Below are 26,312 nucleotides of genomic sequence, written 5' to 3' on the forward strand. Positions count from 1 at the left end.
CTGCTGATGATGTAGCTCATTTTTTCTGTGCTGAAATTCCAAACAGAGAAACGTATCCTGAATTTTGGTACAAACTCATTAAACACTTGTCTCATGGATCTCATCGAAAAGATTCAGCATGTTGGGACTCAAAAGATTCCAAATATTATCTTTACCGAAGTCCTGAAATAAAAGTGAAACTAATAAAATAGCAACAATTCCAAGAAAAAAAAAAATCTTAAAATGTGTACCTGGAAAACCAAATACGGGGTTGGCGAAGGAGGAGGGGCTAAGCCCCCAGTTACCTTAAATAAGATCTTCGTTAAATTGGTAAATTTTTGTATCCATCCATCGTGTATCAAAAAGTTACACATTTGGCAACTCTGATTTTCAAATTTGTAAGGGTGCTGCATGAGTTGACCCAAGTGATAAAACACCTGTAAACTAATGTGCATTGCTCAATATTATAATGTCTCTGTGTAAATATATGAATACAAAAAATAGTATGTTCTATATCTTTCTGACTGCATGCACATGCTGACTTCATTTTTGGTATAAGGACTTTTAATCACCCAAATTTCCTTACCACATTAGAAAATATTTTTCTTTTATCCTGATGTCACCAGCTTACCCTTCAGAACTAATAGAAAGTTCCAGATTCATAGGATGGAGGCCTGTTTTTGTTTGCTATAAACTAAAGAGTAGCATTTATTTTTATTAGTTATACAAGTTCTGCAAATGTAATCTGCTTGATTATATAAGATGTCATTTTCTTGAAATAAGAATTAATTTGAAAAATTCAAAAATCTCCATAAATATTTGAACACAATGAAAAATCAGTAAACAGATTTGTATCTTGGTATTTCATGCATGGTAAGAGTGCACTAATTATTCAGTTTAGTAAATCCACTTGATCTCATTTCAGATATAAGATCATTTTAATGACCCATAAAAACATCTACTCAGTTTATGCTTACAACATTGGAAGAAGTCTTTCTTTGTCCTGATGTCACCAACTTACCCTACAGAACTAATACAAAGTTAAAGATTCATAAGATGGAGGCCTGCTTTTGTTTGCTATAATCTAAAGGGTAGCATTTTTATTTTGACTCTGATAATGTCTATTTCTACACAAGAAAAATCAATATTGAGTGTAAAGAGAGAAATAATCTCTGGGAAAAGGAAGGAATTTGACAAGTTGAGTGACATTTTGATGTGCAAAGGGCTAAGAGTTCTGTATAAATAAAGAAATTGTATTCACTAAAGAAAAGCTTTATAAATAGAAAATCTTATAAGTAATTTATAGGTTGGCATTGTTATGTATGTACAGTAAGTATGTATACATGTTTGTATGTGAATATGTATTTATTTATTCCAAATGTATTTAAAAGTGACTTCATTAAACTAGGTGATTGCTTACGTCACATTCATCCTGCATCAAAAATGTACCTATTCAGCTCCCCTCTACTGCTTATTTATGAGGATGCTGAATTAACTTTTCCAGAAGATTACCATGTGGTGTGCTAGGTAATACACTTATTCATTATTTAAAGAAACATCTTATATGTATATAAACATAATAATAACTCAGAAAGCGGTTTTCGTAAGTGCAGTTTAACCTAATTTTTCATATATCAATTTTTAATAATTTGTATTAATAATTTTTGAGCAACAGTAGAAGTATTGGCCTCTAGCTCACACTGTGGAACTGAAGTAAAGGAACAGATTAATAGAAAGGCAGCCTGTTTAGGGTTTTGTACTGCAAAATCACAATTTGATTATTTGACCTTTCCTCTTAAACACAGGTGAAGTGGTTACTGAGTGATATAAAGGATGCAACCTATGGAATTCAAAAAGCATTGGACAAGCTGGATGACAATTTACTTTCAGAAGGTGTAAGTATTAACCAAGCAAATCTTTATTGGCAGAAAATATAAGTTTTCTATTTACAGCTTGAAACTCAAATGTTGTTTGTTTTCTATTGTGCTTTTCTTTCCAGCACCCAACCTAGGCAGAGTGTCCCATCTATTTTCCAAGTTAATAGACTTACCTCTATAAATTAAAGATACTTTCTCACATTAAGGGTTATGGGGGAAGCCAGTATTTCAAGTCTAGATACCAAGTTTAACTTACTTTTGCCATGTGGTTTTTGTTCAGTAACCGAGAAGGAATGATTTAATAAATTAATGAATTTGCTTAGAACATGAGGAGTTGTCTTTCTGTGACTTGATGTCTCCAATCCAAAACTACACAACTAATACCAAGGCACACATTAAGGCCGTGGCATTAATAGGAAGGAAGCCTGATTTCCCTTTTAAACTGCAGAATTATAAGCTTTTCTCTTTTGTGAGTCTGAGCCCATCCTTTTCCCCACAAGTAAACTAGTTATTAAGCAAGCCACAAGACACACTCTATGGAATAAATAAAGAAATACACAAGCACAGTAACATTTTGATTAAAATAAATAAACAAACAAATACATAAATGTGTTCTGTATTATTTACGATGTCCCAACCGGATAGCAAGCAAGTCTATTTTTACTTTTAGTACGTTTATTTACTTATTCCCAGAATCTTAAAGTAACTTCATTAAAACAGGAGAACATTACCATACATTTATCCATTCATTTTCATGAAACTTTTACATGTGTGGTAACTCTCTGCTGCTTTATTATGGAGGTTCTGCATGGGTTTTTACGAGTGACACACTTCTTATATAATAATATACTAATACACTTCTTCACAACATATTCACTATACATGTAGATAAATAATTACTCAGTAATAGTTATTGATCTATTTAAAGCTGACCCTATTAGATGCTGATTGACAATCTTCGTGCCTACTCCTCTGCAAAGTTGGTTTGCTGGCTGGCTACCCGTAATTCTAGATGCTGTACAGTTTCAGCCAACTGTTGTACCACAGTCCTGCATTCCTGTTGTTCTGTCTTCTTGTAGCAATGATCATTTTAACTATGCTACATTTAGAAACATACGGGATAAGAGGAAATGTGTTGAGGTTGTATCTGAACACCCTGTTTAATGTCCCAAATCAAAAATAAAAGTAAGGTGTTAATAGTGGCGAAGCTTCTCATTTTCGATGTGTTATGTCAGCATACTGATGAGGATTGGAGAAACAAGTGGGAGACAGACATCTAGATAGAAAAGGGCAAAACCATGAGATCAAAAACACGTATGTCAAAGTCAGAATAAGAGACAAAATAAACTGTGATAAAATAACGTGATCGACACCAGAAGAAAGGTTTAATCAAAAAGAGATCATAGCATGCACTTTGGAAAATAGGTTTGTTATCCACAGCAAAGGATAAGAAATGATCTGTTTGACAATCTTTAAACCTTTCAGAGATCACAGCGTCAGAGGACATGTCCCTAATACTAGCAGAAACAATCACAGTAATCATAATCTTGGATGAATCACATCAGAATAGAACATAAAACTTCAGATAAAAGGAGAAATCAAAATAAAGGTCAGAGTCTTAATCAACAGCTCCCAAAGCTCCAAACTGAGTATCAGATCTCTAAAACTTCTCCAGAGAAGACAGAAAAGATAAGAATAAGACAATGTCCCTGAGCACCGTTGAGTTGCAAAAATGATACTTTAATGTTGGTGCCTCTTCCTGTTCTAATGCAGGTCTGACAAAGAATGCCGTCTTCCAATGAAGGATTTCAGTATCCAGGTAGATGTAACAGGTATGGCTAGCTGTGATTGTACCAAAGGTGATGTCATTAATCTTCTGACTGGTTCTGTTCCATTATAGGAGAAAACAGAAACCATGTTAATAATGGTGCATCACTCTTTTTCTTCCAGCTGAGACACTTTAACCTATTACCCATAAGACACTCTCATGTATGACAGCTGACATTTAAGTATTTCATTTTCATTGCTCAGAATCATCACAAAATGCTGGTCTTTCTTTGTTTTTGTAGTGCTAATTATTTGTTTATTTATTTTTTTATTTAATCCTACCTCTCTCTTACAAAAAAAAAAATCCTGGGAGGGAGAGACCCATAAGCGTTGCAGAGAACAAAATGCAAAAAAGAAAAAGAATAATCTAGGTGCAAATTCAGAAAATAAGGAAAGTAATAATCAGCCTGGAACAAGTGGAATTGAAGAAAAGCAGGTCCAGTCGGGCTTAGAAATAAAAGACAAAGTAGAACTTCATTAAGACGTTCAAAAACGTTGGTGTGATACACATGCAGAGCAGGTTAGAGAATATGAAAGCAGTGGTATTCGAAAGGCTGAAAAAAAATGTTTGCTGATACAAATGTAGAGAAAGTTAAAGAATATGAAAGTAGTAAAATTAGAAAGTATCAAAAAAAAAGATAGTAAAGATCGCAATAGCGCAAACAAATGGAAATTATTACTAGGCGAAATAACGGAAAGGCGAATAAAGATCGAATATATGGACATAGGTGATATGTCAGATGTATGTAAACATTGTAAGGCTTTGAAGTTTAAGTCAGAGACTGTAGATTGTCTAATTCGTGTTGCCATCAGGTAAAAATAGTGTTTATACACAATGAGGAGGCGTATCCAAGAAAATTAAAAGATTTGATGTTTGGGGAAAGTGAAATCCACAAACACTACAGGCAAAATATCCGAGTCTACAATAATCTTTTCGCATTCGCATCATTCAAAGCTCAAAACGTAGATTTACACAAGAATGGATCATACGGTATGAGAATCTGTGGTATAGCAACAATTAAAGCTACGACAAGTTCAAAGAAACCACAATTCGGTCAGGTATGTATTTATGATCATGGAGAAGCGATGCAACATAGAATCGAAAGAGTTAAGCGATCGGACGTACTTGAACTTCTACAGACAATAATGGATACAAATCCATACGTCCAAAAGTATCACACTTTACACAAAATGTATCTGCAAAACACGGACAAAAAAGTTTTCTTGTATTTCTTTATGAATCAGAAAGACCACCCACACATATATAATGAACCAACATGTGACAAATTATCAGCAATAATAGATTAGAAAGACGTAAAAATCAAAAACAGAGTAGATATTCGTGTTTATCCAAAAGCAAAACATGCATCGACAATTCTGTCTAATAATTCACCACATTACGATCCATTACTCTTTCCTTTGATCTTCCAAGATGGAGAAACAGGATGGTCATACAATTTGAAACACAAGAATTCAGAAAAACAAATAACACCAACACAATTTTTCAGGGCAAAATGAGCGATACGTTCCAATGTATTTATCCAACTTCTGTCATCTCAACGTCTAATGCAACATTACATTATTAATGTGTAGCTAAAAGTTGAAGCTAATCGTCTTTTCTTTATTAAATCGAACCAGATAAAACTTAGAACGCAACATAAGCAAAGTCTCATTGATCATGTTCAAACTTCAAATATCAATAGTTCAGACAAATTCAAAATAGGTAAAGCAGTAATATTACCATCATCATATCAAGGAAGTCCAAGAGCATTGCAACAATTATATCATGATGCAATGGCAATATCCAGAACTATTGGTCTGCCAGATTTATTCATTACAATGACGTGCAATCCACATTGGCCAGAAATCCGGAGATTCTTGAAAACAGTTCCACCTGCTACATCGGCTCAGGATATTCCGACCTTCATAAGTAGATTGTTTTATCAGAAAGTCTTAATTTTATTGAAAGAACTTGAAACGGTGTTCGGTCAAATCCGAGCATACATTTGAACGTTCAAATTTCAAAAGCGGGGTTTACCTCACATGCATTTATTGGTTACTTTGCAAAAAATAATATTAACTGCTGATGATGTAGCTCATTTTTCTGTGCTGAAATTCCAAACAGAGAAACGTATCCTGAATTTTGGTACAAACTCATTAAACACTTGTCTCATGGATCTCATCGAAAAGATTCAGCATGTTGGGACTCAAAAGATTCCAAATATTATCTTTACCGAAGTCCTGAAATAAAAGTGAAACTAATAAAATAGCAACAATTCCAAGAAAAAAAAAACTTAAAATGTGTATCTGGAAAACCAAATACGGGGGTTGGCGAGCGAAGGGAGCAGGGGCGAAGCCCCCAGTTACCTTAAATAAGATCTTCGTTAAATTGGTAAATTTTTGTATCCATCCATCGTGTATCAAAAAGTTACACATTTGGCAACTCTGATTTTCAAATTTGTAAGGGTGCTGCATGAGTTGACCCAAGTGATAAAACACCTGTAAACTAATGTGCATTGCTCAATATTATAATGTCTCTGTGTAAATATATGAATACAAAAAATAGTATGTTCTATATCTTTCTGACTGCATGCACATGCTGACTTCATTTTTGGTATAAGGACTTTTAATCACCCAAATTTCCTTACCACATTAGAAAATATTTTTCTTTTATCCTGATGTCACCAGCTTACCCTTCAGAACTAATAGAAAGTTCCAGATTCATAGGATGGAGGCCTGTTTTTGTTTGCTATAAACTAAAGAGTAGCATTTATTTTTATTAGTTATACAAGTTCTGCAAATGTAATCTGCTTGATTATATAAGATGTCATTTTCTTGAAATAAGAATTAATTTGAAAAATTCAAAAAATCTCCATAAATATTTGAACACAATGAAAAATCAGTAAACAGATTTGTATCTTGGTATTTCATGCATGGTAAGAGTGCACTAATTATTCAGTTTAGTAAATCCACTTGATCTCATTTCAGATATAAGATCATTTTAATGACCCATAAAAACATCTACTCAGTTTATGCTTACAACATTGGAAGAAGTCTTTCTTTGTCCTGATGTCACCAACTTACCCTACAGAACTAATACAAAGTTAAAGATTCATAAGATGGAGGCCTGCTTTTGTTTGCTATAATCTAAAGGGTAGCATTTTTTATTTTGACTCTGATAATGTCTATTTCTACACAAGAAAAATCAATATTGAGTGTAAAGAGAGAAATAATCTCTGGGAAAAGGAAGGAATTTGACAAGTTGAGTGACATTTTGATGTGCAAAGGGCTAAGAGTTCTGTATAAATAAAGAAATTGTATTCACTAAAGAAAAGCTTTATAAATAGAAAATCTTATAAGTAATTTATAGGTTGGCATTGTTATGTATGTACAGTAAGTATGTATACATGTTTGTATGTGAATATGTATTTATTTATTCCAAATGTATTTAAAAGTGACTTCATTAAACTAGGTGATTGCTTACGTCACATTCATCCTGCATCAAAAATGTACCTATTCAGCTCCCCTCTACTGCTTATTTATGAGGATGCTGAATTAACTTTTCCAGAAGATTACCATGTGGTGTGCTAGGTAATACACTTATTCATTATTTAAAGAAACATCTTATATGTATATAAACATAATAATAACTCAGAAAGCGGTTTTCGTAAGTGCAGTTTAACCTAATTTTTCATATATCAATTTTAATAATTTGTATTAATAATTTTTGAGCAACAGTAGAAGTATTGGCCTCTAGCTCACACTGTGGAACTGAAGTAAAGGAACAGATTAATAGAAAGGCAGCCTGTTTAGGGTTTTTGTACTGCAAAATCACAATTTGATTATTTGACCTTTCCTCTTAAACACAGGTGAAGTGGTTACTGAGTGATATAAAGGATGCAACCTATGGAATTCAAAAAGCATTGGACAAGCTGGATGACAATTTACTTTCAGAAGGTGTAAGTATTAACCAAGCAAATCTTTATTGGCAGAAAATATAAGTTTTCTATTTACAGCTTGAAACTCGAATGTTGTTTGTTTTCTATTGTGCTTTTCTTTCCAGCACCCAACCTAGGCAGAGTGTCCCATCTATTTTCCAAGTTAATAGACTTACCTCTATAAATTAAAGATACTTTCTCACATTAAGGGTTATGGGGGAAGCCAGTATTTCAAGTCTAGATACCAAGTTTAACTTACTTTTGCCATGTGGTTTTGTTCAGTAACCGAGAAGGAATGATTTAATAAATTAATGAATTTGCTTAGAACATGAGGAGTTGTCTTTCTGTGACTTGATGTCTCCAATCCAAAACTACACAACTAATACCAAGGCACACATTAAGGCCGTGGCATTAATAGGAAGGAAGCCTGATTTCCCTTTTAAACTGCAGAATTATAAGCTTTTCTCTTTTGTGAGTCTGAGCCCATCCTTTTCCCCACAAGTAAACTAGTTATTAAGCAAGCCACAAGACACACTCTATGGAATAAATAAAGAAATACACAAGCACAGTAACATTTTGATTAAAATAAATAAACAAACAAATACATAAATGTGTTCTGTATTATTTACGATGTCCCAACCGGATAGCAAGCAAGTCTATTTTTACTTTTAGTACGTTTATTTACTTATTCCCAGAATCTTAAAGTAACTTCATTAAAACAGGAGAACATTACCATACATTTATCCATTCATTTTCATGAAACTTTTACATGTGTGGTAACTCTCTGCTGCTTTATTATGGAGGTTCTGCATGGGTTTTTACGAGTGACACACTTCTTATATAATAATATACTAATACACTTCTTCACAACATATTCACTATACATGTAGATAAATAATTACTCAGTAATAGTTATTGATCTATTTAAAGCTGACCCTATTAGATGCTGATTGACAATCTTCGTGCCTACTCCTCTGCAAAGTTGGTTTGCTGGCTGGCTACCCGTAATTCTAGATGCTGTACAGTTTCAGCCAACTGTTGTACCACAGTCCTGCATTCCTGTTGTTCTGTCTTCTTGTAGCAATGATCATTTTAACTATGCTACATTTAGAAACATACGGGATAAGAGGAAATGTGTTGAGGTTGTATCTGAACACCCTGTTTAATGTCCCAAATCAAAAATAAAAGTAAGGTGTTAATAGTGGCGAAGCTTCTCATTTTCGATGTGTTATGTCAGCATACTGATGAGGATTGGAGAAACAAGTGGGAGACAGACATCTAGATAGAAAAGGGCAAAACCATGAGATCAAAAACACGTATGTCAAAGTCAGAATAAGAGACAAAATAAACTGTGATAAAATAACGTGATCGACACCAGAAGAAAGGTTTAATCAAAAAGAGATCATAGCATGCACTTTGGAAAATAGGTTTGTTATCCACAGCAAAGGATAAGAAATGATCTGTTTGACAATCTTTAAACCTTTCAGAGATCACAGCGTCAGAGGACATGTCCCTAATACTAGCAGAAACAATCACAGTAATCATAATCTTGGATGAATCACATCAGAATAGAACATAAAACTTCAGATAAAAGGAGAAATCAAAATAAAGGTCAGAGTCTTAATCAACAGCTCCCAAAGCTCCAAACTGAGTATCAGATCTCTAAAACTTCTCCAGAGAAGACAGAAAAGATAAGAATAAGACAATGTCCCTGAGCACCGTTGAGTTGCAAAAATGATACTTTAATGTTGGTGCCTCTTCCTGTTCTAATGCAGGTCTGACAAAGAATGCCGTCTTCCAATGAAGGATTTCAGTATCCAGGTAGATGTAACAGGTATGGCTAGCTGTGATTGTACCAAAGGTGATGTCATTAATCTTCTGACTGGTTCTGTTCCATTATAGGAGAAAACAGAAACCATGTTAATAATGGTGCATCACTCTTTTTCTTCCAGCTGAGACACTTTAACCTATTACCCATAAGACACTCTCATGTATGACAGCTGACATTTAAGTATTTCATTTTCATTGCTCAGAATCATCACAAAATGCTGGTCTTTCTTTGTTTTTGTAGTGCTAATTATTTGTTTATTTATTTTTTTATTTAATCCTACCCTCTCTTACAAAAAAAAATCCTGGGAGGGAGAGACCCATAAGCGTTGCAGAGAACAAAATGCAAAAAAGAAAAAGAATAATCTAGGTGCAAATTCAGAAAATAAGGAAAGTAATAATCAGCCTGGAACAAGTGGAATTGAAGAAAAGCAGGTCCAGTCGGGCTTAGAAATAAAAGACAAAGTAGAACTTCATTAAGACGTTCAAAAACGTTGGTGTGATACACATGCAGAGCAGGTTAGAGAATATGAAAGCAGTGGTATTCGAAAGGCTGAAAAAAAATGTTTGCGCGATACAAATGTAGAGAAAGTTAAAGAATATGAAAGTAGTAAAATTAGAAAGTATCAAAAAAAAAGATAGTAAAGATCGCAATAGCGCAAACAAATGGAAATTATTACTAGGCGAAATAACGGAAAGGCGAATAAAGATCGAATATATGGACATAGGTGATATGTCAGATGTATGTAAACATTGTAAGGCTTTGAAGTTTAAGTCAGAGACTGTAGATTGTCTAATTCGTGTTGCCATCAGGTAAAAATAGTGTTTATACACAATGAGGAGGCTTATCCAAGAAAATTAAAAGATTTGATGTTTGGGGAAAGTGAAATCCACAAACACTACAGGCAAAATATCCGAGTCTACAATAATCTTTTCGCATTCGCATCATTCAAAGCTCAAAACGTAGATTTACACAAGAATGGATCATACGGTATGAGAATCTGTGGTATAGCAACAATTAAAGCTACGACAAGTTCAAAGAAACCACAATTCGGTCAGGTATGTATTTATGATCATGGAGAAGCGATGCAACATAGAATCGAAAGAGTTAAGCGATCGGACGTACTTGAACTTCTACAGACAATAATGGATACAAATCCATACGTCCAAAAGTATCACACTTTACACAAAATGTATCTGCAAAACACGGACAAAAAAGTTTTCTTGTATTTCTTTATGAATCAGAAAGACCACCCACACATATATAATGAACCAACATGTGACAAATTATCAGCAATAATAGATTAGAAAGACGTAAAAATCAAAAACAGAGTAGATATTCGTGTTTATCCAAAAGCAAAACATGCATCGACAATTCTGTCTAATAATTCACCACATTACGATCCATTACTCTTTCCTTTGATCTTCCAAGATGGAGAAACAGGATGGTCATACAATTTGAAACACAAGAATTCAGAAAAACAAATAACACCAACACAATTTTTCAGGGCAAAATGAGCGATACGTTCCAATGTATTTATCCAACTTCTGTCATCTCAACGTCTAATGCAACATTACATTATTAATGTGTAGCTAAAAGTTGAAGCTAATCGTCTTTTCTTTATTAAATCGAACCAGATAAAACTTAGAACGCAACATAAGCAAAGTCTCATTGATCATGTTCAAACTTCAAATATCAATAGTTCAGACAAATTCAAAATAGGTAAAGCAGTAATATTACCATCATCATATCAAGGAAGTCCAAGAGCATTGCAACAATTATATCATGATGCAATGGCAATATCCAGAACTATTGGTCTGCCAGATTTATTCATTACAATGACGTGCAATCCACATTGGCCAGAAATCCGGAGATTCTTGAAAACAGTTCCACCTGCTACATCGGCTCAGGATATTCCGACCTTCATAAGTAGATTGTTTTATCAGAAAGTCTTAATTTTATTGAAAGAACTTGAAACGGTGTTCGGTCAAATCCGAGCATACATTTGAACGTTCAAATTTCAAAAGCGGGGTTTACCTCACATGCATTTATTGGTTACTTTGCAAAAATAATATTAACTGCTGATGATGTAGCTCATTTTTCTGTGCTGAAATTCCAAACAGAGAAACGTATCCTGAATTTTGGTACAAACTCATTAAACACTTGTCTCATGGATCTCATCGAAAAGATTCAGCATGTTGGGACTCAAAAGATTCCAAATATTATCTTTACCGAAGTCCTGAAATAAAAGTGAAACTAATAAAATAGCAACAATTCCAAGAAAAAAAAAAAAAATCTTAAAAATGTGTACCTGGAAAACCAAATACGGGGTTGGCGAAGAGGAGCAGGGTAAGCCCCCAGTTACCTTAAATAAGATCTTCGTTAAATTGGTAAATTTTTGTATCCATCCATCGTGTATCAAAAAGTTACACATTTGGCAACTCTGATTTTCAAATTTGTAAGGGTGCTGCATGAGTTGACCCAAGTGATAAAACACCTGTAAACTAATGTGCATTGCTCAATATTATAATGTCTCTGTGTAAATATATGAATACAAAAAATAGTATGTTCTATATCTTTCTGACTGCATGCACATGCTGACTTCATTTTTGGTATAAGGACTTTTAATCACCCAAATTTCCTTACCACATTAGAAAATATTTTTCTTTTATCCTGATGTCACCAGCTTACCCTTCAGAACTAATAGAAAGTTCCAGATTCATAGGATGGAGGCCTGTTTTTGTTTGCTATAAACTAAAGAGTAGCATTTATTTTTATTAGTTATACAAGTTCTGCAAATGTAATCTGCTTGATTATATAAGATGTCATTTTCTTGAAATAAGAATTAATTTGAAAAATTCAAAAATCTCCATAAATATTTGAACACAATGAAAAATCAGTAAACAGATTTGTATCTTGGTATTTCATGCATGGTAAGAGTGCACTAATTATTCAGTTTAGTAAATCCACTTGATCTCATTTCAGATATAAGATCATTTTAATGACCCATAAAAACATCTACTCAGTTTATGCTTACAACATTGGAAGAAGTCTTTCTTTGTCCTGATGTCACCAACTTACCCTACAGAACTAATACAAAGTTAAAGATTCATAAGATGGAGGCCTGCTTTTGTTTGCTATAATCTAAAGGGTAGCATTTTTTATTTTGACTCTGATAATGTCTATTTCTACACAAGAAAAATCAATATTGAGTGTAAAGAGAGAAATAATCTCTGGGAAAAGGAAGGAATTTGACAAGTTGAGTGACATTTTGATGTGCAAAGGGCTAAGAGTTCTGTATAAATAAAGAAATTGTATTCACTAAAGAAAAGCTTTATAAATAGAAAATCTTATAAGTAATTTATAGGTTGGCATTGTTATGTATGTACAGTAAGTATGTATACATGTTTGTATGTGAATATGTATTTATTTATTCCAAATGTATTTAAAAGTGACTTCATTAAACTAGGTGATTGCTTACGTCACATTCATCCTGCATCAAAAATGTACCTATTCAGCTCCCCTCTACTGCTTATTTATGAGGATGCTGAATTAACTTTTCCAGAAGATTACCATGTGGTGTGCTAGGTAATACACTTATTCATTATTTAAAGAAACATCTTATATGTATATAAACATAATAATAACTCAGAAAGCGGTTTTCGTAAGTGCAGTTTAACCTAATTTTTCATATATCAATTTTTAATAATTTGTATTAATAATTTTTGAGCAACAGTAGAAGTATTGGCCTCTAGCTCACACTGTGGAACTGAAGTAAAGGAACAGATTAATAGAAAGGCAGCCTGTTTAGGGTTTTTGTACTGCAAAATCACAATTTGATTATTTGACCTTTCCTCTTAAACACAGGTGAAGTGGTTACTGAGTGATATAAAGGATGCAACCTATGGAATTCAAAAAGCATTGGACAAGCTGGATGACAATTTACTTTCAGAAGGTGTAAGTATTAACCAAGCAAATCTTTATTGGCAGAAAATATAAGTTTTCTATTTACAGCTTGAAACTCGAATGTTGTTTGTTTTCTATTGTGCTTTTCTTTCCAGCACCCAACCTAGGCAGAGTGTCCCATCTATTTTCCAAGTTAATAGACTTACCTCTATAAATTAAAGATACTTTCTCACATTAAGGGTTATGGGGGAAGCCAGTATTTCAAGTCTAGATACCAAGTTTAACTTACTTTTGCCATGTGGTTTTTGTTCAGTAACCGAGAAGGAATGATTTAATAAATTAATGAATTTGCTTAGAACATGAGGAGTTGTCTTTCTGTGACTTGATGTCTCCAATCCAAAACTACACAACTAATACCAAGGCACACATTAAGGCCGTGGCATTAATAGGAAGGAAGCCTGATTTCCCTTTTAAACTGCAGAATTATAAGCTTTTCTCTTTTGTGAGTCTGAGCCCATCCTTTTTCCCCACAAGTAAACTAGTTATTAAGCAAGCCACAAGACACACTCTATGGAATAAATAAAGAAATACACAAGCACAGTAACATTTTGATTAAAATAAATAAACAAACAAATACATAAATGTGTTCTGTATTATTTACGATGTCCCAACCGGATAGCAAGCAAGTCTATTTTTACTTTTAGTACGTTTATTTACTTATTCCCAGAATCTTAAAGTAACTTCATTAAAACAGGAGAACATTACCATACATTTATCCATTCATTTTCATGAAACTTTTACATGTGTGGTAACTCTCTGCTGCTTTATTATGGAGGTTCTGCATGGGTTTTTACGAGTGACACACTTCTTATATAATAATATACTAATACACTTCTTCACAACATATTCACTATACATGTAGATAAATAATTACTCAGTAATAGTTATTGATCTATTTAAAGCTGACCCTATTAGATGCTGATTGACAATCTTCGTGCCTACTCCTCTGCAAAGTTGGTTTGCTGGCTGGCTACCCGTAATTCTAGATGCTGTACAGTTTCAGCCAACTGTTGTACCACAGTCCTGCATTCCTGTTGTTCTGTCTTCTTGTAGCAATGATCATTTTAACTATGCTACATTTAGAAACATACGGGATAAGAGGAAATGTGTTGAGGTTGTATCTGAACACCCTGTTTAATGTCCCAAATCAAAAATAAAAGTAAGGTGTTAATAGTGGCGAAGCTTCTCATTTTCGATGTGTTATGTCAGCATACTGATGAGGATTGGAGAAACAAGTGGGAGACAGACATCTAGATAGAAAAGGGCAAAACCATGAGATCAAAAACACGTATGTCAAAGTCAGAATAAGAGACAAAATAAACTGTGATAAAATAACGTGATCGACACCAGAAGAAAGGTTTAATCAAAAAGAGATCATAGCATGCACTTTGGAAAATAGGTTTGTTATCCACAGCAAAGGATAAGAAATGATCTGTTTGACAATCTTTAAACCTTTCAGAGATCACAGCGTCAGAGGACATGTCCCTAATACTAGCAGAAACAATCACAGTAATCATAATCTTGGATGAATCACATCAGAATAGAACATAAAACTTCAGATAAAAGGAGAAATCAAAATAAAGGTCAGAGTCTTAATCAACAGCTCCCAAAGCTCCAAACTGAGTATCAGATCTCTAAAACTTCTCCAGAGAAGACAGAAAAGATAAGAATAAGACAATGTCCCTGAGCACCGTTGAGTTGCAAAAATGATACTTTAATGTTGGTGCCTCTTCCTGTTCTAATGCAGGTCTGACAAAGAATGCCGTCTTCCAATGAAGGATTTCAGTATCCAGGTAGATGTAACAGGTATGGCTAGCTGTGATTGTACCAAAGGTGATGTCATTAATCTTCTGACTGGTTCTGTTCCATTATAGGAGAAAACAGAAACCATGTTAATAATGGTGCATCACTCTTTTTCTTCCAGCTGAGACACTTTAACCTATTACCCATAAGACACTCTCATGTATGACAGCTGACATTTAAGTATTTCATTTTCATTGCTCAGAATCATCACAAAATGCTGGTCTTTCTTTGTTTTTGTAGTGCTAATTATTTGTTTATTTATTTTTTTATTTAATCCTACCTCTCTCTTACAAAAAAAAATCCTGGGAGGGAGAGACCCATAAGCGTTGCAGAGAACAAAATGCAAAAAAGAAAAAGAATAATCTAGGTGCAAATTCAGAAAATAAGGAAAGTAATAATCAGCCTGGAACAAGTGGAATTGAAGAAAAGCAGGTCCAGTCGGGCTTAGAAATAAAAGACAAAGTAGAACTTCATTAAGACGTTCAAAAACGTTGGTGTGATACACATGCAGAGCAGGTTAGAGAATATGAAAGCAGTGGTATTCGAAAGGCTGAAAAAAAATGTTTGCGCGATACAAATGTAGAGAAAGTTAAAGAATATGAAAGTAGTAAAATTAGAAAGTATCAAAAAAAAAGATAGTAAAGATCGCAATAGCGCAAACAAATGGAAATTATTACTAGGCGAAATAACGGAAAGGCGAATAAAGATCGAATATATGGACATAGGTGATATGTCAGATGTATGTAAACATTGTAAGGCTTTGAAGTTTAAGTCAGAGACTGTAGATTGTCTAATTCGTGTTGCCATCAGGTAAAAATAGTGTTTATACACAATGAGGAGGCGTATCCAAGAAAATTAAAAGATTTGATGTTTGGGGAAAGTGAAATCCACAAACACTACAGGCAAAATATCCGAGTCTACAATAATCTTTTCGCATTCGCATCATTCAAAGCTCAAAACGTAGATTTACACAAGAATGGATCATACGGTATGAGAATCTGTGGTATAGCAACAATTAAAGCTACGACAAGTTCAAAGAAACCACAATTCGGTCAGGTATGTATTTATGATCATGGAGAAGCGATGCAACATAGAATCGAAAGAGTTAAGCGATCGGACGTACTTGAACTTCTACAGACAATAATGGATACAAATCCATACGTCCAAAAGTATCACACTTTACACAAAATGTATCTGCAAAACACGGACAAAAAAGTTTTCTTGTATTTCTTTATGAATCAGAAAGACCACCCACACATATATAATGAACCAACATGTGACAAATTATCAGCAATAATAGATTAGAAAGACGTAAAATCAAAAACAGAGTAGATATTCGTGTTTATCCAAAAGCAAAACATGCATCGACAATTCTGTCTAATAATTCACCACATTACGATCCATTACTCTTTCCTTTGATCTTCCAAGATGGAGAAACAGGATGGTCATACAATTTGAAACACAAGAATTCAGAAAAACAAATAACACCAACACAATTTTTCAGGGCAAAATGAGCGATACGTTCCAATGTATTTATCCAACTTCTGTCATCTCAACGTCTAATGCAACATTACATTATTAATGTGTAGCTAAAAGTTGAAGCTAATCGTCTTTTCTTTATTAAATCGAACCAGATAAAACTTAGAACGCAACATAAGCAAAGTCTCATTGATCATGTTCAAACTTCAAATATCAATAGTTCAGACAAATTCAAAATAGGTAAAGCAGTAATATTACCATCATCATATCAAGGAAGTCCAAGAGCATTGCAACAATTATATCATGATGCAATGGCAATATCCAGAACTATTGGTCTGCCAGATTTATTCATTACAATGACGTGCAATCCACATTGGCCAGAAATCCGAGATTCTTGAAAACAGTTCCACCTGCTACATCGGCTCAGGATATTCCGACCTTCATAAGTAGATTGTTTTATCAGAAAGTCTTAATTTTATTGAAAGAACTTGAAACGGTGTTCGGTCAAATCCGAGCATACATTTGAACGTTCAAATTTCAAAAGCGGGGTTTACCTCACATGCATTTATTGGTTACTTTGCAAAAAATAATATTAACTGCTGATGATGTAGCTCATTTTTTCTGTGCTGAAATTCCAAACAGAGAAACGTATCCTGAATTTTGGTACAAACTCATTAAACACTTGTCTCATGGATCTCATCGAAAAGATTCAGCATGTTGGGACTCAAAAGATTCCAAATATTATCTTTACCGAAGTCCTGAAATAAAAGTGAAACTAATAAAATAGCAACAATTCCAAGAAAAAAAAAAAATCTTAAAAATGTGTATCTGGAAAACCAAATACGGGGGTTGGCGAGCGAAGGGAGCAGGGGGCGAAGCCCCCCAGTTACCTTAAATAAGATCTTCGTTAAATTGGTAAATTTTTGTATCCATCCATCGTGTATCAAAAGTTACACATTTGGCAACTCTGATTTTCAAATTTGTAAGGGTGCTGCATGAGTTGACCCAAGTGATAAAACACCTGTAAACTAATGTGCATTGCTCAATATTATAATGTCTCTGTGTAAATATATGAATACAAAAAATAGTATGTTCTATATCTTTCTGACTGCATGCACATGCTGACTTCATTTTTGGTATAAGGACTTTTAATCACCCAAATTTCCTTACCACATTAGAAAATATTTTTCTTTTATCCTGATGTCACCAGCTTACCCTTCAGAACTAATAGAAAGTTCCAGATTCATAGGATGGAGGCCTGTTTTTGTTTGCTATAAACTAAAGAGTAGCATTTATTTTTATTAGTTATACAAGTTCTGCAAATGTAATCTGCTTGATTATATAAGATGTCATTTTCTTGAAATAAGAATTAATTTGAAAAATTCAAAAATCTCCATAAATATTTGAACACAATGAAAAATCAGTAAACAGATTTGTATCTTGGTATTTCATGCATGGTAAGAGTGCACTAATTATTCAGTTTAGTAAATCCACTTGATCTCATTTCAGATATAAGATCATTTTAATGACCCATAAAAACATCTACTCAGTTTATGCTTACAACATTGGAAGAAGTCTTTCTTTGTCCTGATGTCACCAACTTACCCTACAGAACTAATACAAAGTTAAAGATTCATAAGATGGAGGCCTGCTTTTGTTTGCTATAATCTAAAGGGTAGCATTTTTTATTTTGACTCTGATAATGTCTATTTCTACACAAGAAAAATCAATATTGAGTGTAAAGAGAGAAATAATCTCTGGGAAAAGGAAGGAATTTGACAAGTTGAGTGACATTTTGATGTGCAAAGGGCTAAGAGTTCTGTATAAATAAAGAAATTGTATTCACTAAAGAAAAGCTTTATAAATAGAAAATCTTATAAGTAATTTATAGGTTGGCATTGTTATGTATGTACAGTAAGTATGTATACATGTTTGTATGTGAATATGTATTTATTTATTCCAAATGTATTTAAAAGTGACTTCATTAAACTAGGTGATTGCTTACGTCACATTCATCCTGCATCAAAAATGTACCTATTCAGCTCCCCTCTACTGCTTATTTATGAGGATGCTGAATTAACTTTTCCAGAAGATTACCATGTGGTGTGCTAGGTAATACACTTATTCATTATTTAAAGAAACATCTTATATGTATATAAACATAATAATAACTCAGAAAGCGGTTTTCGTAAGTGCAGTTTAACCTAATTTTTCATATATCAATTTTTAATAATTTGTATTAATAATTTTTGAGCAACAGTAGAAGTATTGGCCTCTAGCTCACACTGTGGAACTGAAGTAAAGGAACAGATTAATAGAAAGGCAGCCTGTTTAGGGTTTTTGTACTGCAAAATCACAATTTGATTATTTGACCTTTCCTCTTAAACACAGGTGAAGTGGTTACTGAGTGATATAAAGGATGCAACCTATGGAATTCAAAAAGCATTGGACAAGCTGGATGACAATTTACTTTCAGAAGGTGTAAGTATTAACCAAGCAAATCTTTATTGGCAGAAAATATAAGTTTTCTATTTACAGCTTGAAACTCGAATGTTGTTTGTTTTCTATTGTGCTTTTCTTTCCAGCACCCAACCTAGGCAGAGTGTCCCATCTATTTTCCAAGTTAATAGACTTACCTCTATAAATTAAAGATACTTTCTCACATTAAGGGTTATGGGGGAAGCCAGTATTTCAAGTCTAGATACCAAGTTTAACTTACTTTTGCCATGTGGTTTTTGTTCAGTAACCGAGAAGGAATGATTTAATAAATTAATGAATTTGCTTAGAACGTGAGGAGTTGTCTTTCTGTGACTTGATGTCTCCAATCCAAAACTACACAACTAATACCAAGGCACACATTAAGGCCGTGGCATTAATAGGAAGGAAGCCTGATTTCCCTTTTAAACTGCAGAATTATAAGCTTTTCTCTTTGTGAGTCTGAGCCCATCCTTTTTCCCCACAAGTAAACTAGTTATTAAGCAAGCCACAAGACACACTCTATGGAATAAATAAAGAAATACACAAGCACAGTAACATTTTGATTAAAATAAATAAACAAACAAATACATAAATGTGTTCTGTATTATTTACGATGTCCCAACCGGATAGCAAGCAAGTCTATTTTTACTTTTAGTACGTTTATTTACTTATTCCCAGAATCTTAAAGTAACTTCATTAAAACAGGAGAACATTACCATACATTTATCCATTCATTTTCATGAAACTTTTACATGTGTGGTAACTCTCTGCTGCTTTATTATGGAGGTTCTGCATGGGTTTTTACGAGTGACACACTTCTTATATAATAATATACTAATACACTTCTTCACAACATATTCACTATACATGTAGATAAATAATTACTCAGTAATAGTTATTGATCTATTTAAAGCTGACCCTATTAGATGCTGATTGACAATCTTCGTGCCTACTCCTCTGCAAAGTTGGTTTGCTGGCTGGCTACCCGTAATTCTAGATGCTGTACAGTTTCAGCCAACTGTTGTACCACAGTCCTGCATTCCTGTTGTTCTGTCTTCTTGTAGCAATGATCATTTTAACTATGCTACATTTAGAAACATACGGGATAAGAGGAAATGTGTTGAGGTTGTATCTGAACACCCTGTTTAATGTCCCAAATCAAAAATAAAAGTAAGGTGTTAATAGTGGCGAAGCTTCTCATTTTCGATGTGTTATGTCAGCATACTGATGAGGATTGGAGAAACAAGTGGGAGACAGACATCTAGATAGAAAAGGGCAAAACCATGAGATCAAAAACACGTATGTCAAAGTCAGAATAAGAGACAAAATAAACTGTGATAAAATAACGTGATCGACACCAGAAGAAAGGTTTAATCAAAAAGAGATCATAGCATGCACTTTGGAAAATAGGTTTGTTATCCACAGCAAAGGATAAGAAATGATCTGTTTGACAATCTTTAAACCTTTCAGAGATCACAGCGTCAGAGGACATGTCCCTAATACTAGCAGAAACAATCACAGTAATCATAATCTTGGATGAATCACATCAGAATAGAACATAAAACTTCAGATAAAAGGAGAAATCAAAATAAAGGTCAGAGTCTTAATCAACAGCTCCCAAAGCTCCAAACTGAGTATCAGATCTCTAAAACTTCTCCAGAGAAGACAGAAAAGATAAGAATAAGACAATGTCCCTGAGCACCGTTGAGTTGCAAAAATGATACTTTAATGTTGGTGCCTCTTCCTGTTCTAATGCAGGTCTGACAAAGAATGCCGTCTTCCAATGAAGGATTTCAGTATCCAGGTAGATGTAACAGGTATGGCTAGCTGTGATTGTACCAAAGGTGATGTCATTAATCTTCTGACTGGTTCTGTTCCATTATAGGAGAAAACAGAAACCATGTTAATAATGGTGCATCACTCTTTTTCTTCCAGCTGAGACACTTTAACCTATTACCCATAAGACACTCTCATGTATGACAGCTGACATTTAAGTATTTCATTTTCATTGCTCAGAATCATCACAAAATGCTGGTCTTTCTTTGTTTTTGTAGTGCTAATTATTTGTTTATTTATTTTTTTATTTAATCCTACCTCTCTCTTACAAAAAAAAAAATCCTGGGAGGGAGAGACCCATAAGCGTTGCAGAGAACAAAATGCAAAAAAGAAAAAGAATAATCTAGGTGCAAATTCAGAAAATAAGGAAAGTAATAATCAGCCTGGAACAAGTGGAATTGAAGAAAAGCAGGTCCAGTCGGGCTTAGAAATAAAAGACAAAGTAGAACTTCATTAAGACGTTCAAAAACGTTGGTGTGATACACATGCAGAGCAGGTTAGAGAATATGAAAGCAGTGGTATTGAAAGGCTGAAAAAAATGTTTCGCGATACAAATGTAGAGAAAGTTAAAGAATATGAAAGTAGTAAAATTAGAAAGTATCAAAAAAAAAGATAGTAAAGATCGCAATAGCGCAAACAAATGGAAATTATTACTAGGCGAAATAACGGAAAGGCTTAATAAAGATCGAATATATGGACATAGGTGATATGTCAGATGTATGTAAACATTGTAAGGCTTTGAAGTTTAAGTCAGAGACTGTAGATTGTCTAATTCGTGTTGCCATCAGGTAAAAATAGTGTTTATACACAATGAGGAGGCGTATCCAAGAAAATTAAAAGATTTGATGTTTGGGGAAAGTGAAATCCACAAACACTACAGGCAAAATATCCGAGTCTACAATAATCTTTTCGCATTCGCATCATTCAAAGCTCAAAACGTAGATTTACACAAGAATGGATCATACGGTATGAGAATCTGTGGTATAGCAACAATTAAAGCTACGACAAGTTCAAAGAAACCACAATTCGGTCAGGTATGTATTTATGATCATGGAGAAGCGATGCAACATAGAATCGAAAGAGTTAAGCGATCGGACGTACTTGAACTTCTACAGACAATAATGGATACAAATCCATACGTCCAAAAGTATCACACTTTACACAAAATGTATCTGCAAAACACGGACAAAAAAGTTTTCTTGTATTTCTTTATGAATCAGAAAGACCACCCACACATATATAATGAACCAACATGTGACAAATTATCAGCAATAATAGATTAGAAAGACGTAAAAATCAAAAACAGAGTAGATATTCGTGTTTATCCAAAAGCAAAACATGCATCGACAATTCTGTCTAATAATTCACCACATTACGATCCATTACTCTTTCCTTTGATCTTCCAAGATGGAGAAACAGGATGGTCATACAATTTGAAACACAAGAATTCAGAAAACAAATAACACCAACACAATTTTTCAGGGCAAAATGAGCGATACGTTCCAATGTATTTATCCAACTTCTGTCATCTCAACGTCTAATGCAACATTACATTATTAATGTGTAGCTAAAAGTTGAAGCTAATCGTCTTTTCTTTATTAAATCGAACCAGATAAAACTTAGAACGCAACATAAGCAAAGTCTCATTGATCATGTTCAAACTTCAAATATCAATAGTTCAGACAAATTCAAAATAGGTAAAGCAGTAATATTACCATCATCATATCAAGGAAGTCCAAGAGCATTGCAACAATTATATCATGATGCAATGGCAATATCCAGAACTATTGGTCTGCCAGATTTATTCATTACAATGACGTGCAATCCACATTGGCCAGAAATCCGGAGATTCTTGAAAACAGTTCCACCTGCTACATCGGCTCAGGATATTCCGACCTTCATAAGTAGATTGTTTTATCAGAAAGTCTTAATTTTATTGAAAGAACTTGAAACGGTGTTCGGTCAAATCCGAGCATACATTTGAACGTTCAAATTTCAAAAGCGGGGTTTACCTCACATGCATTTATTGGTTACTTTGCAAAAAATAATATTAACTGCTGATGATGTAGCTCATTTTTTCTGTGCTGAAATTCCAAACAGAGAAACATATCCTGAATTTTTGTACAAACTCATTAAACACTTGTCTCATGGATCTCATCGAAAAGATTCAGCATGTTGGGACTCAAAAGATTCCAAATATTATCTTTACCGAAGTCCTGAAATAAAAGTGAAACTAATAAAATAGCAACAATTCCAAGAAAAAAAAAAAATCTTAAAAATGTGTACCTGGAAAACCAAATACGGGGTTGGCGAGCGAAGCGAAGCAGGGGGCGAAGCCCCCAGTTTCCTTAAAAAATCTTCATTAAATTGGTAAATTTTTGTATACATCCATCGTGTATCAAAAAGTTACACATTTGGCACCTCTGATTTTCTATTTTGTAAGGGTGCTGCATGAGTTGACCCAAGTGATAAAACACCTGTAAACTAATGAGCATTGCTCAATATTATAATGTCTCTGTGTAAATATCCATCCATCCATCCATTTTCCAACCCGCTGAATCCAAACATAGGGTCACGTGGGTTTGCTGGAGCTAATCCCAGCCAACGCAGGGCGCCAACCCACTGCAGCTGTGTAAATATATGAATACAAAAAATAGTATGTTCTATGTCTTTCTCACTGAGGTGGGCTGGCGCCCTGCCTGGGGTTTGTTTCCTGCCTTGCGCCCTGTGTTGGCTGGGACTGTCTCCAGCAGACCCCCGTGATCCTGTAGTTAGGTTATAGCAGGTTGGATAATGGATCAATGGATATCTTTCTGATTGCATGCACGTACTAACCTCTTTTTATTCACCCAAATTTGCTTACCACATTAGAAAATATTTTTCTTTGTCCTGAATGTCACCAGCTTACCATACAGAACTAATAGAAAGTTCCAGATTCATAGGATGGAAGCCTTTTTTTGTTTGCTATAAACTAAAGAGTTGCATTTATTTTTATTAATTGTATAAGTTCTGCAAATGTTATCTGCTTGATTATATAAGATGTTACTTTCGTGAAATAAAAATTAATTTAAAAAATTCTAACAATCTCCTTAAATATATGAACACAGTAAAAAATCAGTAAACAGTTGTTTTTCTTTTTGATTTCATGCACGGTAAATGTGCACTAATGATACAGTTTAGTAAATCTGCTTGATCTCATTCCAGATATAAGATATTTTTAATGACCCATAAAAACATCTACTCTGTTTTTGCTTACAATATTGGAGGAAGTCTTTCTTTGTCCTGATGTCACCAACTTACCCTACAGAACTAATACAAAGTTAAAGATTCATAAGATGGATGCCTGATTTTGTTTCCTATAATCTAAAGGGTAGCATTTGGAACGTATCGCTAATTTTTCCCAAAAAAATTGTGTTGGTGTTATTTGTTTTTCTGAATTTTTGTGTTTCATATTGTATGACCATCCTGTTTCTTCATCTGGGAAGAGCAAATGAAAGAGTAATGGATCGTAATGTGGTGAATTATTAGGCAGAAATGTTGATAGTTTTGCTTTTGGATAAACACGAATGTCTACTCTGTTTTTGATATTTCTGTCTTTCTAAACTATTATCGCTGATAATTTGTCACATATTGGTTTATTATATATGTGTGCGTGGTCTTTCTGATTCATATAGAAATCCAAGAAAACTTCTTGTTCCTTGTTTTGCAGATACTTTTCATGTAAAGTGCGATACTTTTGGATGTATGGATTTGTATCCACTATTTGCTGTAGGATTTATAATCCTTCTGATCATTTAACTCTTTCAATTCTACGTTGTATCGCTTCTCCATGATCATAAATTTACACCTGACTGAATTGTGGTTTGTTCGAAATTAAACTTATTGTTGCTGGACCACTGATCCTCATAGCATATGGTCCATTCTTGTGTAAATCTACGTTTTCAATATTGAATGATGTGAATGCAAAAAGTTTATTGTAATTAATTAGCTTGTAGATTCAGTGGTTCTCCCTTGAAGTGATATTACTGACCCAGCACACCACACTGACCATCACAGAGTTGTAGAATAAGTGAAGAATGTCACTACCAATATATTAAATGAACAATGTATCCTAAGAAAGAAGAGTCAGCTCTGCCCTTACTTATATAGTTCCTCAAGACCAGTTCAGCCTGTCATTGATGTAGACCCCCATGTACTTATAGGAGTGAACCACATCTACATCCACTCCTTGAACAGTGACTAGGTGTAGAGGCTCTTTGGTGTGGCAAAAGTCAAAAGGTATGGTAGGCAGTGGGTCTTAAGTGATATTCAAAACTCAACTTGATTGATGTTATTGCAGTGGATTTAAGCGGATAGGATTGGCAACCTTTGTTGGGCTGAATGGAATTTTCTTCTCAAAAATTGTCTGACCTTCTAATTTGAAAACTTAATTAATAATAATAGAAAAAAGAGAGAGATGGCACCAGATCACAGATGCAGACTTGCTAACGTTTCTTATTTTTGATTGTATGCACTTTTACAGTAAAATCGTATTGATTATAACATCAATGATAAATTCTATTAGTAAAATGTGTATATGTGTGTATATATATATATATATATATATATATATATATATATATATATATATATATAAAACAAAGAGTACACAACATATGTTTCACCCTTACTGGGGTTCATCAGGTGTATGCACTTTTACATTCCCTTACAGGGATCAAACGTCAGACAATAGCACCTGAGATGAAGCATCTGACGCTGCACCTTGGCAGCTGGTTGTCTAATCTGACAAGGTGAAGATTGAAATATTATAGTACATTCTTAGGTCTATATATCTATATACACTGTATATATATATATATTTTAAATATATATACAGTATAAATATATATAAATCCTTCAACGAGATGAGACTTTTTGGAGACAAGACTTTGTGAAAAAGAGATTATTTCAAATCCCGCAAGACAAGACTTTTGACACGAGATTTTTTTCAAGTCACGCCATCTTCAAACATTTTCAAGACCACGATCTTGTCATCTCTCATTCGTGTGAATGCTTTTGTCAGACACACTTCCTGCACTCACAGGTCTTATAAATTTTAAAGTTTCCTTCACTTTAAGTTCCCACTTAAAGAAGACGTATTATGTCCAAATCTTATTGAAGAATTTCATCACAAAGGGTTATCAACAGAAAAAATGAGTACACGGCAATCCTAACACCGAGAAATCAGGAAGTGAAATGAATTAACGCCAAAAATTTTGAGCAGTTGCATGGCAAATTGGTTAAATGCGTATCAATAGACTA

The 26,312-nt window shown here is 33.9% G+C and overlaps 1 protein-coding gene across 5 annotated transcripts in view; it reads left to right on the top strand.

The window, feature by feature from the left end:
• LOC120536903 overlaps positions 1 to 26,312 on the top strand; it is a 405,177-nt gene that overhangs the window by 346,652 nt on the left and 32,213 nt on the right. For all 5 annotated transcript variants that reach the window (XM_039765454.1, XM_039765455.1, XM_039765456.1 and 2 more), the window contains 4 exons: positions 1,785 to 1,874; positions 7,553 to 7,642; positions 13,317 to 13,406; positions 19,089 to 19,178. In XM_039765454.1, the coding sequence (XP_039621388.1) occupies positions 1,785 to 1,874; positions 7,553 to 7,642; positions 13,317 to 13,406; positions 19,089 to 19,178 (360 nt within the window). The remainder of the gene's footprint in view (positions 1 to 1,784; positions 1,875 to 7,552; positions 7,643 to 13,316; positions 13,407 to 19,088; positions 19,179 to 26,312) is intronic.

This window comes from Polypterus senegalus, chromosome 10 (assembly GCF_016835505.1).
Source record: "Polypterus senegalus isolate Bchr_013 chromosome 10, ASM1683550v1, whole genome shotgun sequence".
Classification (NCBI taxonomy): Eukaryota; Metazoa; Chordata; class Cladistia; order Polypteriformes; family Polypteridae; genus Polypterus; species Polypterus senegalus.